The sequence below is a fragment of the Bubalus kerabau genome, chromosome 5, assembly GCF_029407905.1.
Source record: "Bubalus kerabau isolate K-KA32 ecotype Philippines breed swamp buffalo chromosome 5, PCC_UOA_SB_1v2, whole genome shotgun sequence".
NCBI lineage: Eukaryota > Metazoa > Chordata > Mammalia > Artiodactyla > Bovidae > Bubalus > Bubalus kerabau.
The window spans coordinates 104,297,496-104,311,634 of NC_073628.1; the positions used below are offsets into that span (position 1 = coordinate 104,297,496).

The following is a 14,139-nucleotide window of genomic DNA, read 5'->3' on the forward strand; positions in this document are numbered from 1 at the left end:
CACAGCCTGCCCTGCTGGCTGGTTTGGACCTGGCTGCCAGACGCGGTGCTCCTGTGCCAACGATGGGCTCTGCCACCCAGTGACCGGCCGGTGCAGCTGCGCCCCTGGGTGGACCGGCCTCAGCTGCCAGAGAGGTAGCGGCCTGGTGTCCAAGCATCCCTCCCCACCCCTGATCCGACTGTGGTCACCTGCGTAGGGTGCCCAGCCTTTGCTGCTCTGTTGCAGCCTGTGACCCCGGCCACTGGGGCCCCGACTGCAGCTTCGCCTGCAACTGCAGTGCAGGCCACGGGGGCTGCGACGCCGTCAGCGGCCTGTGTGTGTGTGAAGCCGGCTCCGTGGGCCCGCGGTGTGAGCAGCGTGAGTCCCCGCCTGGCCCGCACACGCATGTGCACATGCGTGCTCATGTGCGTACACACACACACACGTGCACACATACGTACACACACACGTACAAGTGTCAGGGGGACCCAGCCCTGCTCCCTGTCCCCAGACAAGCACCAAGTCTCCTCGTCTAAGCCTACCCCCAACCTCCCCCATCTGGCTCCCCCGCCACCCACCACCCTCCTACCTGCCTGGGCTCAAGAGGTGGCCCACGTGGAGCAAAGGCAGCGAGAGATGGGTCAGTGGCACCCCAGGGGGCACCTGCCACCTGTGGGAGGGGAGGAGAGTGTCTGCTAAGGACCAAGGGCTCTGCGCTTCAGTGTCGACCCCCACCCGGCCCGGGCCAGTGGGCCTGGGTGAGCTGGGGGCTTGGTTCCTAGCTGGGAGGGATGCAGAGGCCTTGAGTAAGGGAGGGGCTTCCCCTGCCCCACGGCCCAGGCCCTGGGCAGGACTGGGGCAGGCTCACTGTACCCCCAGCTGAGAGTCCGGTGTCTCAGGGTGTCCCCAGGGCTACTTCGGGCCGGGCTGTGGGCGGCGGTGCCAGTGCGAGCACGGGGCGGCCTGTGACCATGTCAGCGGGGCCTGCACCTGCCCAGCCGGCTGGAGGGGCACCTTCTGTGAGCGAGGTGAGCCAGGGCGCGGGCCGGAGGGGTGTGGGAGGGGTGGCCGGCGTGCGGCGGGTCTCGTGAGCCCGGCGGCCTCCTGTCACCGCCCCGCCCGCAGCCTGCCCAGCCGGCTTCTTTGGAGTGGACTGCGGCCATGCCTGCGGCTGCAGCGCCGGAGCCCCCTGTGATCCCGTGAGCGGCTCCTGCCTCTGTCCTGCCGGCCGCCAGGGCCCCCGCTGTGCCCAGAGTGCGTGAGGCCCCCGTCAGCCCTGGGCGCTGCCCCTTAGGGTTAGGGTCCGTCTTTGTGTGTGGCCACCCAGGTCAGCAGGAGGGGCGCTAGACCTCAGCAGCCTGGGGCCATCTGCTGCAGCCCCTCCTGGGGTCCATCACCCCCGGCCCCTGACCCCCTCTCTCCTGCAGCCTGCCCAGCCCACATGTTCGGCCACAATTGCAGCCAGGCCTGCTCCTGCTTTAATGGGGCCTCCTGTGACCCTGTCCACGGGCAGTGCCGCTGTGGCCCTGGCTGGACGGGGCCCACCTGCCTGCAGGGTAAGCCCTGATCGGGAGTCTGGAGCCAGCTGTCATACTTGTCCCTCCCTGGGCCGTGCAGGGTGACATGGGTGGGACTTGAGGGGGATCTAAACCTCTCTGGGCAGGGAGGGTGGGAGTCCGTCTCCCTGCTATGGGGCACCTGAGGAGGGAGGGAGGCCTTAGGACTCCTAAGGGACCACACCCTTCAGCGCTGAGCCCCCAGAGACTGGCCGGCGGGCCTGGGGAGCCCTGGGCAGCTCGTCCTAGAGACGGCCCCAGTTCCCGCCCCTAAAGTTCGGTGTCGGGCTTTGGGACGAGCCTGCAGGTCCGGTGGGCTGGCCTTCCAGGGGTTCAGGCCTCTGGCCTGGCTGGCGGGGAAACCACAGGTTGCTCCTTTCTGGCCTCAGCCTGCCCAGAGGGCCTCTATGGTGAGGACTGTCAGCACTCCTGCCTGTGCCGGAATGGGGGCAGCTGCGACCCTGTCTCAGGACACTGCACCTGCCCAGAGGGCTGGGCCGGCCTGGCCTGTGAGAAGGGTGAGTGTCAGGCTGGTGGAGGAGAGGCCCTGGGGGTCTGGGGGTACCCAAGGCCACTGCCCTGGTCCCCTCCCTCTGAGGTCCAAGACGGCTGCCTGGTGTTGAGGGGCAGGGCCCTGGGTGTGCCCTGTGGTGTCACCACCCCCGGGCGCCTATCCTTCCCAAGGACCCAGGATCCGAGGCTCAGGGTGCAGGAAGCATGGGCAGGGCAGGTGTCCTGGGCCCCCAGGCATCACCTGTCCCGTCTCTGCAGAGTGCCTCCCGGGGGTCTTTGAAGCTGGCTGCCCGCACAGCTGCGGGTGCCTCAACGGTGGCCTCTGTGATCCGCACACTGTCCACTGCCTCTGCCCAGCCGGCTGGACCGGGGACAAGTGCCAGAGCTGTGAGTGGGTGGCTTGGGGACCCATGGGGGAGGCCAGGAGGCCCCTCGGGCCCCTCTGGGGTGGCCTCCATCGTGCCAGAGTGTGGGGCTTCAGCAGGGTGGGCAGTGGGTAGGAGAGGGCAGGGCTGCGGTCCGAGCTCCCCAGGCCTACTGCCTCTGTCCGGGGAGCCGCCCCGAGCCGGACTCAGCCCACCTGCCCCTTTCTCCACAGCCTGTCCCGAGGGCACCTTCGGGGTCCGCTGCGAGGAGCGCTGCGCCTGCCGGTGGGGGGCCGCCTGCCACGCCGTCACCGGGGCCTGCCTCTGTCCCCCGGGGTGGAGGGGCTCGCGGTGTGAGAGCGGTGAGCCCTCAGCTCTGCTGGTGCCCAGGGTGGGGGCGGGTCCTCCACATGGTGACCCCTCGGGCCCCCGCCCCCCAACCCCAGGGCTCCCCACCACCTCCACCCGCGCCTCCCTGCAGCCTGCCCACCCGGCTGGTTTGGAGAGGCCTGTGCCCAGCGCTGCCAGTGCCCCCCGGGCGCCGCCTGCCACCACGTCACCGGGGAGTGTCACTGTCCCCCGGGCCTCACGGGGCCCAGCTGTGAGCAAGGTGGGTGCCGGATGTGGGCAGGCCTGGGGGCAGTTCAGGCCACATGCGCTCCTGGACTGGGCCCCAGAGCTCTGCCCCCAAGAGGGGCCCAGTGTGAGGGAGGGTGCCTTCTCCGGGCCGGGCCAGGACTGACCCCTGCCGCCTCCCCCAGCCTGCCCACCTGGCACCTTTGGGGAGCGCTGTGGGCAGCAGTGCCACTGCCCCGGCGAGAACCAGGCCTGCCACCCAGCCTCGGGGACCTGCGCGTGTGCCCCTGGCTACCACGGCGCCGGCTGCCAGCAACGTGAGTGCTGCCTTGGCCGCCCGCCGGCCCACTGGAGTGATGGTGGGGAAGGGGGAGGGGCTTCAGGAGCCCCCCACCCCTGGCAGCTGGCCCCTCCCTCCGCAGGGTGCCCACCAGGGCGGTTTGGGCCTGGCTGTGAGCTGCTGTGTGGGTGTCTCAACGGGGGCTCTTGTGACGTGGTCACTGGGACCTGCCGCTGCCCCGCTGGATTCCTTGGGACTGACTGCAGCCTCGGTGAGTGGCTGGGGTGTCTTCTCCCTGCACCTCGACAGGCAGGGCCACACCATCCGGCCTGCAGGGCAGACAGCCCCTGACCGTGCCACTCCTTGGGTCCCTCGCTGGGACTGGCTGCAGACCAGGCTAAGCTGGGGGATCGATGTGGCCAAAACGTCTCCTCGGCCTGCTCTGCCTGGCTGGGTGCTGTGCCCCCGACCCGGGCTGTGTCCACCAGGAGCCCTGCAGAAGCCAGCTGGTGTCCTGCCGAGAGAAGGGCCTCTCCCTGAGTCACGTGGGGACTTTCCGACCATCTGGGGCTGGAGCTGGTGGAGGTGGGTGGGGGCATCGTGAGTCACTCACTGTAGTGTGGGCCCGGCCCCCCGTAGAGCCTGCAGCCGAGAGAGACTCCAGGGCAGGCGGGGGCTCAGCGGCAGGTGGCCCTGCCCTGTCTGGGCAGACAGGGCGGGAGTCTCCCCACCCAGCCTGCCCTGGCCCAGTCCCGTCCCATCCGGGTTGACAGAGCAGAGGCAGGGAGATCGAGCCAGGAGTGGCCACCCTCGCCTTTCCTCCCGGCAGCCTGTCCACACGGCCGCTTTGGCCCTGGCTGTGCCCACGTGTGCGGGTGTGGGCAGGGGGCGGCCTGTGACCCCGTGACCGGCAGCTGCTCCTGTCCGCCTGGGAGGACCGGCATCCACTGCGAGCACGGTGAGAACCCACTTGCCTGCTGCCTCAGGCACTTCGCATTCATCGCTACATTAGCCGTGGGGGCCATTGGTGATAGAGCGAAGATAGAAGTGAAGGTGGTGATAGAGTGATAAATACGGGTCATGGGAGAGCGGGGTCCCTTCTGTTAATCCCCAAGGTGCCCTGAGGATATAAGTGAGGGCTTACTCATGTTGACCGCAATGCCCACTCGGATCATCCAATAGCACCCCATATCTTGCCTTGACCTGTGACCCCAGGACTCAGGCCATCAGTTGACCTCTCCAGTTCCCTGTGGCCAGTGGGGGATGAATAACTTCTTTCCCAGAGCCAGCCCCCACCGCCCAGCAGGAGGGGTCAGACGACTGCTCCGTCTTGAGGATGGAGCCAGCCTCTTGGCTGATGTCCTCCTGGAACGGGGTCCTGCTGGCCCTTCCTCCTGGGCCCAGCAGCTGGGAACCCACAGAGATGGAGGCCGGGAGCACAGGTGATGGTGGGGCAACCGGAGTGGCCCCTGGGACGGTCGTGGGGTTTGTGCTCATGATGGTAAGCAGGTCCTCAGGCCTTGCCCACACTGCTTGGTCTGACCTCACACGCTGGTAGGTCTGAGCCCTCTGCACCCTCTGGTCCTCTTCAAGGGGCCGGTCACACTCCCCCAGGTCCTGAGTCGTGACTCCAGCCAGGCCACTCCTCACCTCCAGGGGAGAACAGCAGCTAGGGGTCAGAGTCTGAAAGCACCACCTGGAGTGTGGGGCTACCCAGCCTCCTCCGAACCTGGAGGGTGCCTCCTCCCCAGGAAGACTTCCCTGACCCCTCCCGCCTGCTGGACAGGCACTCCCATCCCCTGGAGGGCCCTGGTCCCTTTCCTCCTGTGTAACTCTCAGCGCTGGCTCAGTTCTGGCCTCTGAGGAAGATGGATGAACTGGCAGGATGTGGTTGGTGCTGCTTCCTGGCACATGTATGCCTTGGGGGCGGGGGGAGGAGGAAGTGTTTGTTGAATGACTGTCGGATCACGTGGGAGTGTCCTGGAGCGTGTCTGGCTCTGGACCAGAGCTCTGAGCACACCCACTTCGTCCCTAGGCTGCCCCCAGAATCAGTTTGGTGTGAACTGTGAGCATGCGTGCTCCTGCAGGAATGGGGGCCTGTGTCACGCCACCAACGGCAGCTGTTCCTGTGGCCTGGGCTGGACGGGGCCACACTGCGAGCTGGGTGAGTCCGGGCCAGCCTGGGGGCGGCGGTGTGTGTGAGCTGGAGAGTCGCCGCCCGTAGCGGGTGAGGCCGTGCCCGGTGTGGCAGGGGCTGGCTGGGGGAGGAGGGCCATAGCTTAGGGGCGATTGTGGGGAGGCAGCCGGGTGCCGGAGGGCCGGGAGTGGCTCCCGGGGCCACCTGGGTGAGGCCAGTGCCCCTGCTGTCCCGCGGCAGGAGGCTGACCCCCCGGCCCCTCCCCAGCCTGCCCCGCCGGGCGCTACGGTGCCGCCTGCAGCCTCGAGTGCTCCTGCCACAACCACGGGGCCTGTGAGCCCACGTCGGGGGCCTGCCGCTGCGGCCCCGGCTTCTACGGCCAGGCCTGCGAGCACCGTGAGTTGTAGGGTCGGGCCACCGCACCCCCGGGCGCGCACTCCTCTGCTTTCCGCGTCACTCCTTGTGGCGGCCCGATGCGACGAGGCCTGACCCAGCCTCGGGGCAGAGGGCCACAAGGGGCAGGCACTGGACCTGGGTGGGAGGAAGCGGGTGCCAGCCCCGAGCCCATCCTTTGCTCTCTCTGGGCAAACTGAGTCAGGGGCTCCGACCCGGGTCTCCCTCAGCCTGTCCCCCCGGCTTCCATGGGGCTGGCTGCCAGCAGACATGCCAGTGTCAGCATGGCGCCCCCTGCGACCCCGTCGGCGGCCAGTGCCTCTGCCCTGCTGGCCTCCATGGCCAGTTCTGCGAGCGGGGTAAGTGTCTGCACCCCCACTCACTCCCACCCGGTCGGTCCCCCCGCCCTGGGCTCAGGACAGAGGATGCTGAGCCAGTGCCCCTTCCAGGGTGTGAGCTGGGCTCGTTCGGAGAGGGCTGCGGCCAGCAGTGTGACTGCGAGCTTGGGGTGCCCTGTGACCCCGTCACCGGCCACTGCCTGTGCCCCCCTGGGCGCACGGGGACCACCTGTGACCTGGGTGAGTCGGGGTACCGCTTGGTGGGGGCAGGGGTGTGGGTCTCTGTTGGTGGAATCGACTGTGTTTCTGGAGCCCACCTGTGTCACGTCCTGGCCTGGGCACTGCGTCCTCCTGCCCCGTCCCTCTGCTGGCGCAGTGGCTCACAGGGGCCCAGCACCAGGGTTCCTGCTCGGGGTTATCGAGGCCCATCCTGCTTTACGGCTTTCCCCTGAGTCCCTGAGGGGGCCTCTCCCTGGGGTGGGGGGCCTTGGTCCTGGGGATGGGCCCCTGGTGAGGTGGGAAGGAAACTTCCCAGATGGGCCAGCTGGCCTGCGCGGGCTCTGTGTGTCCTCAGGGCTCTTGGCCGTCTTGCCCCTAGGGAGCCTCCCTGACCGCCAGCTCCCCTTCGCTGGCCTGGGGGCTGGTGGGAACATGGGGAAGAGATTCTGGGCCAGTGCCCGGCGCCCAGCACTTTCCCACGTGAGGGCTCACACAGGACAAATCTAAGGCTTGAGGTCTTTGCTCTTGCATGCTCCCTGGGGGTATCCTGAGGCCTGCGGTCCCAGCCCCGGGTGGACTGGAGTGGCATTCAGGCCTGTCCCTCCCACCACCCCCACCCCACCCACAGGCTGCAGGAGGGGCTTCTTCGGGCCGGGCTGTGCCCTGCATTGCTCCTGTGGGGGTGGAGCCGACTGCGACCCTGTCAGCGGGCAGTGCCTCTGCGTGGACGGCTACACAGGGCCCACGTGCCGGCAGGGTGAGTCGGGCTCTAGGGGGGCAAGAGGGGGACAGGGTGCTCATGGGGTCAGGCGAGTGGCACGAATGTCACCATCTGAGCGCGATGCCCGTGGTGTCTGCCTGGCCTCTGCTGGACAAAGTGTGGACCTTCCAGCCCCTGGACCGTGGGTGGGACTCAGCGTACAGCCAACCCAAGAGCGGCAGGCATGGGCTCAAACTGCAAAGGGTGGAGACCCCTTGGGCAGGGCTGGGTGATCCAGTGTGGGTGGGCGCTCACACAGCCCCCCGCCACCCCTTCCTCACCCTGCATGTGAGAACCAGGGCATGACAGTGTACCTATCCAAGGGTGCGTGTGTGCAGTGGCACAGGTGTGTGCTCCAGTCTTCCCAGCTGGCGCTAGTGGTGAAGAACCCATCTGCCAATGCAGGAGACATAAAAAAAGCAGGTTCAGTCCCTGGGTTGGGAAGATCCCCTGGAGGACGACATGGCAACACACTCCAGTATTCCTGCCTGGAGAATCCCATGGACAGAGGATCCTGGCGAGCTGAAGTCCCTGGGGTCATGAAGAGTCAGACATGATTTAGTGACCGAGCACGCAGCACGTGCTCCTGTCTTCATGCTGGCACCTGTGTCTCCCAACGTGTGTGTGTGTGTGTGTGTGTGTGCTTCTGTGCACATGGGCACTTCACTGCTTGCACTTCACTGCTTGCCTGTGCTCACATGCATACGTGTGCCTGTGCACACCCACGGGCAGGGTCTGGGGTGGTGATGGCACCGTGACCCCTCAGCCCCCGAAGCACTGGGGGAGCCTGCTTTCTGCAGGCAGAGCTTGGGGTGCCCCTGCTCCTCTGGCCACCTGTGCCCCTCTGGTGTGCCCTGGTCACCTCGCCCAGGCCCAGCCTGTTCCTGGGAAGCATTGTGTCTGCCAGGGGAGACCGGAGACCGGCTTGGGGCCTGTGCCAGGCAGGCCTTGAGATGGGGTGATGGGGGAAGCAAGGCTGCGAGTGGAGATTTCAGGCTGGGATCCTTGACCTGGGGACCCCAGACATGGTCTTGATATTGTGAGTGCATCTTGTTGAGCCTCCCCAAGGCAGCCCTGGTCCCTAAGCGCCTTTAGGGGAGGGATCCCACCTCCCCAAGAGGAGGGGGTTGAGCAGGTGGAGACAGAAACTTGGGCTGGTGCTGGGACGAATGATGCCCACAGCGGCACCTGGTGGTTAAATTTGGTACTTCACCAGAGGCATTCTAGGCGGCCTTGCCGTTTACCCTGGGGTGGGGGTGGGGGGGGGCGTCAGGAACTGGGGCTGCCCCTGCCTGAGCCCTGCTGGGAAGGAGGACAGGAAGGGCCTCACTGCTCCTGCCCTGGAGTGGACCCCACAGGGCCTGCAGTGAAGCCCCTCTTCATCCAGTCCTAAGTCCTGCCTCCCCACCCTGTACATTGGTGGGGGGATGCTGTGCAGGGAGAGTGGGGGTCCCTGCAGCCTCGCTGCTCCATGACTGCTGCCCACCCAAGGGAGGGGCACCAGCGTGTCTGTCTGCCTGCAGGTGGACCCTCCCAGCTCCCGGAGAGCCTGTCTCCAGCCCTGGGCCCAGGTAGGCGGGCCGGGGGCATCCCTGTGTTGCCAGGAGGGTGGCCCTTGCTGGTGTTACAGCCCCTTACCTGCAGACTAAGGCCAGAGGAGGGAGGGGGATCCAGCACTTGCATGTAATCTGGGCCCCCAGGGTGGCGGAGGTTCTAAAACCTAGACCTCAGAGCTGAGTCAAGGCTGGAGCTGGAAGGACAGAAGGGGCGGCAGGAAGCCTGAGCCCAGGACTCAAAGGCCTTGGAGAATTTCTGCCCACCCCAGGGCTGACCTGCTTCTTTCCTTCCCCTGCAGCGGCCCTACAACCAGCTTCCCACCAGACCCGGGTTCAGCAGCAGCCTAGAGAAGCACTAGCTCAGGGGCAGCCCCCTCTGAGGCTTGGCTCCCAGGGGCCACTGAGGGGACCTGGGGGCTTTGGTGTCCACTGAGGAGGGACGTGCGGGGCCCAGGACTCCGGCCCCACCCTGGTCTCCGAGGCCTGTGGACAGTGGTGCAGCCTTCCGCTCCGCAAGGATCCTCTCACCACGAGGGTGGAGGCCCTGCCTGGCCTGCGCTGAGGATCATAGTGTGGAGGAAGCCCCACTTGCCATGCCCCCGGGGTGAGACTGCAGGCAGATGCGGGAGCAGGTGCGGGCATGGGGCCCTTCCTTGGAGCAAGTTCTTCTGGTGCTAGGCCTTGGACTGCTGCAGTTCAGTCTGTTTACCTGGAAACAGATGCTGGTGCTAGGCCGGGCCATATTTATGAAAGGTACTTATAGGCAGCCAGACCATGGGCACTGGAGGACTGCCTGCCTGCTGCCCCACCTGGGAGGCCTTGACTCAGGCCTCTGGGTGGGGCTTCGGTACCCTGTGAAACCCAGTAAGTTAAGAAAGGAGCAGCTACTTCTTCGAGGCCTGTGTGCTTGCTGCTTTGTACAGGCTCCATGTGGTGGCCTCCGGGGACCACTGGCATGAATGACCTGACCAGAGAGGCCCGTGAGGCCCCTGGGCCTCCCTGGGTGCCACACAAGCAGTCAGGGTTTATCCTGGTTCCCAGTGCTCTTGAGGGCATGGACCCCAGAAACCCTCCAAGTGCTGGCAACAGCCTGTGTATGGGACGTGTGGTCCCCAGGGGAGGAGAGCAGGGTGCTGCTAAGGGCAGCTTGGGTGTCCCCCACTCCTCCCCCTGCCCTGTCTTCAGGGTAGAACCAGGGGAGATGGTTGGACCCAGATTGTCACACGGGACACTTAGGTCTGAGCTGGAGCCCCCTCTCCCCTCCAGCATGAGCCCAGGTAGCTGATTGCTCCAGGCGCAAAGAATCTGATGGGGCAAAGCAGGGTGGGTTCTCGTAAACCCTGTCCCCTTAGATGGACAGCGAGTGGACAAGCAGTAGCAGATGAAACTGAGTTAATGGGCCACTGTTTTAAGACTTTGAGGTATATAAATAGAATCCATATCCCAGAAAGTGTCAGGGACCGTGCAGGGATAATGGGATGCAGGTCAAGAAGAACCATCGTCAGGACTGGGCGTGGAGCGTGTGGAGGCTGGAGTTGCTGAGGGGTAGGGGGTGGGGAGGGTGGCAGGAATCTAGCCAAATACCAGGTTTTACAGCTCAGGACCCTCCCAGGAGGCATCAGGGAGGCAGAGAGAGAAAAGATACAAACAAAAGATTAGTGGAAAAGGATGAGGGAAGTGTTAGCACTTCTGAGGCCCTACAAAAAGAAGGGAAAAACCATTCACACAAAGCACCAAGCTCTCAGGTCCAAGTTGGATGATCTCAGATCGAAAGTGCTCATACTGGAAATAAAATTTAAAACATTTTAAAGCCATTGTCTAAGGACTTTAAAGAATACTAGTAACAAAGAGAGACTCTAAAATGCCCAGAAAAAGCAAACAGGAGTCGGAGTGACAGCAGATACTCCAGCGGAAACCCTGAAGCGAGAAGGCGGTGATGTCAGTTTCAGGCTGTCGAAGACAAGACTCTCAAACTTGAATTTCATGGCCTTCAATCGTGTGTCCTGCTAAACTGTCCTTGAGGAGAAAAGTGGACATTATTCCTGGGTGTCCACAGCCTCAGTGGGCACCATGTGAGAACCACACTTGAAATTACATTCAGAGGAAGTTTTCCATTAAGAATGAAAAGCATGAGATAATCATTATGTTTCTCATATGACCTAGTGATTTGTTGTTTAGTCGCTAAATTGTGTCCAACGCTTTTTGCAACCGGCCCCCTACCTAGAGATGAAGAGAGTGAAAACAGGCACCAGGAAGCCAGGTGAGGTGGAGCAGAGGAAGGGAGAGACTCTGGTCTTGTTGTTGTTCACTCGCTAAGTTGTGTCTGATTCTTTGCCACCCCATGGACTGCAGCATGCCATGCTTCTTTCCCTGTCCTTCACTATTTCCAGGAGTTTGCTCAAATTCATGTCCATTGAGTTGGTGATGCTATCCAACCATTTCATCCTCTGCTACCCCCTTCTCCTTTTGTCTTCAATCTTTCCCAGGATCAGGGTCTTTTCCAATGAGTTGTCTCTTCGCATCTGGTGGCCAAAGTATTGGTGCTTCAGCTTCAGCATCAGTCCTTCCCGTGAATATTTGGGGTTGATTTCCTTTAGGATTGACTAGTTTATCTTGCTGTCCAAGGGACTCTTAAGCGTCTTCTCCAGCATTATAGCTTGAAAGTATCAGTTCTTTGGCACTCAGCCTTCTTATGATGCAATTCTCACATCTATACATGACTACTGGAAAAACCATAGCTTTGACTAGATGGACCTTTGTCAGGAAAGTGATGCCTTTGCTTTTTAATATGCTGTCTAGGTTTGTCATAGCTTTTCTTCCAAGGAGCAAGTGTTTTTTAATTTCATGCCTGCAGTCACCATCCACAGTGATGTTGGAACCCAAGAAAATAAAGTCTGCCACTGTTTTCATTTTTTCCCCATCTATTTGCCATGAAGTGTTGGGACCAGATGCCATGATATTAGTTTTCTGAATGTTGAGTTTTAAGCCAGCTTTTTCTCTGGTCAGAGGCAGCCAAACCCTCATGTAGACTGGACTCGATAAGATACTGTGACTTCCACAGAAGTACTAATAGGAGGTTTAACTTTTAAACTGGAGGAAATGTCATCTCTCTAATGGAAGGCAGGGAAGGAGGAAGAGTCAAGCAGAATAAGAAAGTAGGTGAAAGCCTAATTAAAATGGTTACAGATGGTCAAAATCAGGCCCCAAGACTGCATTAAACATTCTTCAACATTTTATTGATAAAACACGTACCTGGAAGGACAGAAATATAAACATCCAAAGGAAACCAAAAGCTGGACGATGAGTTTTGATATTTTAGAACTGTGTGTGCAAAGCATAGTATGTGACTGTATGTAAATATCTTCATATGCATGCGTGAAACACAGAGGCTCAGAGACTCACAAAGCAGTGGTGGGTTTACCAGATGGAAATAATTAAACTGGTGATTTTCAATGTGCTATTTATTAATACAAAAGCCAATATAAAAGCAAGACACAGCAATGATAACATTTTAATTACCTTTATACACATGATATATATATATATGCCTATATTCATTTATTTATATTTGTACATATACACATCTATATTTAGGTCTATAAACTTCATACTCAACCAACAGAAAATAATGGAACATTTAACAAAAATTTCTTCTTTGAACAGTAATAAAGAAGAAAATTTAACATGGTTGATAATTTTTTTAAAACATTAAGCAAGAAAAAAATACAGAGGGTGGGAAAGTTAACTACAGACACACAGAGTCAGATATAAAAGGGAATATTATGGACAACTAGGTGCCGTCACCGCCCCAGGAGGGCTGGATCATAAGTTGGTGGAGGGGCTGGGCCGGACCCCTGAGACAGGAACTTGTCTGATTGAGTTGTCCCAGAAATACTAAGTAGAGGAAACTCAACTCATTTCAGGAGGCCAGTCCCAACCGGCTTCTTCAACAGCTGAGGGCAGTACAAGAAAAGAAATGTACAGACGTGTATGCAGAAAGGCTAAGTAAAACACTAGCTACTCAAAAATATTAAAAGAATAACATCCACTTGATCCAAAGGGACTGGGACTTGATGGAAACACAAGGTGGGGACTGCCCTGGTGGCCCAGGGGTTAGGACTCCGTGCTCCCACGGCAGGGGACCCCAGTCGGGGAACTGACATCCCATGTGCCGCAGAGCACAGCCAAAATAAATACATGCATTTATCTAGAGCAAATAGAAAAAAGCCACACAAGGACTTTAACATCAGAAAATGTGCCCAGGTGTTTGGGTGAGATGAGTCATGAGTCTGGATAGAAGCAGAAACAGCATTTGATAGAGCTTGGCACCCCTTTCTTTTTTGAAAAAAATTAATTAGTTTAATTGGAGGCTAATTACTTTACAATATTGTAGTGTTTTTTCCCATACATTGACATGAATCAGCCATGGGTGCACGTGTGTCCCCCATCCTGAACACCCCTCCCGCCTCCCTCCCCATCCCATCCCTCCGCAGCTTTCTGATGAAAGTTCCTAGAAAACAGATACAGAGGCGCTTTCTCGATGATGGCTTCGTGCCAAGAATCTTCTTCGAGTCCAGCTGCGCAGGCGATGGATTCCCAGGAGGCCGCCTGGGGCTCCTTGTCCCCTCTCTGGGCTCCTGCCTCCCCTCCCCCATTACTGGTCTCCACAGCCCTGAAGTGACAGCCTGTTTCCTTCCCAGGACTGGGGGCGGAGGCTTGGCTTGAGTCATGCTGGGCCACTCAAACAGGACTTGGGTCAGGCCCAATAACCCTTGTGGGAAGAATGAAGATATTCCCTCAAAGGTGGAGAATCAGATCATCACTCACTCCTCCTGACTCCAGCAGAGCCTGGGAGACCCCAGGACACGGCCCTGGCTTAGACAAAAAAGTAAGAGGTGTTGGGCCTGTGGGGAAAGGGGGAGAGCAGGAGGCAGATGAGCAGGATTTAAGACTTTGGCAAAGTGGGCTGTGAAATCATAGAGATGATCAGATCAGATCATTCGCTCAGTCGTGTCCGACTCTTTGCGACCCCATGAATCGCAGCACGCCAGGCCTCCCTGTCCATCACCAACTCCCAGAGTTCACTCAGACTCACGTCCATCGAGTCAGTGATGCCATCCAGCCATCTCATCCTCTGTCGTCCCCTTCTCTTGCCCCCAATCTCTCCCAGCATCAGAGTCTTTTCCAATGAGTCAACTCTTCGCATGAGGTGGCCAAAGGACTGGAGTTTCAGCTTTAGCATCATTCCTTCCAAAGAAATCCCAGGGCTGATCTCCTTCAGAATGGACTGGTTGGATCTCCTTGCAGTCCAAGGGACTCTCAAGAGTCTTCTCCAACACCACAGTTCAAAAGCATCAATTCTTCGGCGCTCATCCTTCTTCACAGTCCAACTCTCATATCCATACATGACCACAGGAAAAACCATAGCCTATAGGAGACACAAAAAAGCTGTAAAAATATATAGTTC

At 60.2% G+C, this 14,139-nt stretch overlaps 1 protein-coding gene across 3 annotated transcripts in view; it reads left to right on the plus strand.

The window, feature by feature from the left end:
• MEGF6 (multiple EGF like domains 6) overlaps nt 1-13,544 on the plus strand; it is a 42,953-nt gene extending 29,409 nt beyond the window's left edge. For 2 of the 3 annotated variants that reach the window (XM_055582475.1, XM_055582476.1), the window contains 19 exons: nt 6-134; nt 226-357; nt 879-1,007; nt 1,105-1,233; nt 1,407-1,535; nt 1,925-2,053; nt 2,307-2,435; nt 2,647-2,775; nt 2,895-3,023; nt 3,175-3,306; nt 3,412-3,540; nt 4,099-4,227; nt 5,305-5,433; nt 5,674-5,802; nt 6,030-6,158; nt 6,249-6,377; nt 6,985-7,113; nt 8,640-8,687; nt 8,972-13,544. In XM_055582475.1, coding sequence (XP_055438450.1) covers nt 6-134; nt 226-357; nt 879-1,007; nt 1,105-1,233; nt 1,407-1,535; nt 1,925-2,053; nt 2,307-2,435; nt 2,647-2,775; nt 2,895-3,023; nt 3,175-3,306; nt 3,412-3,540; nt 4,099-4,227; nt 5,305-5,433; nt 5,674-5,802; nt 6,030-6,158; nt 6,249-6,377; nt 6,985-7,113; nt 8,640-8,687; nt 8,972-9,105 — 2,381 coding nt within the window. In that variant the 3' untranslated portion in view covers nt 9,106-13,544. Of the gene's footprint in view, nt 1-5; nt 135-225; nt 358-878; nt 1,008-1,104; nt 1,234-1,406; nt 1,536-1,924; nt 2,054-2,306; nt 2,436-2,646; nt 2,776-2,894; nt 3,024-3,174; nt 3,307-3,411; nt 3,541-4,098; nt 4,228-5,304; nt 5,434-5,646; nt 5,803-6,029; nt 6,159-6,248; nt 6,378-6,984; nt 7,114-8,639; nt 8,688-8,971 lie in introns of those variants that run through there. The other variant, XM_055582477.1, reaches the window with a different exon arrangement.
• Nucleotides 13,545-14,139: the final 595 nt, after the last annotated feature.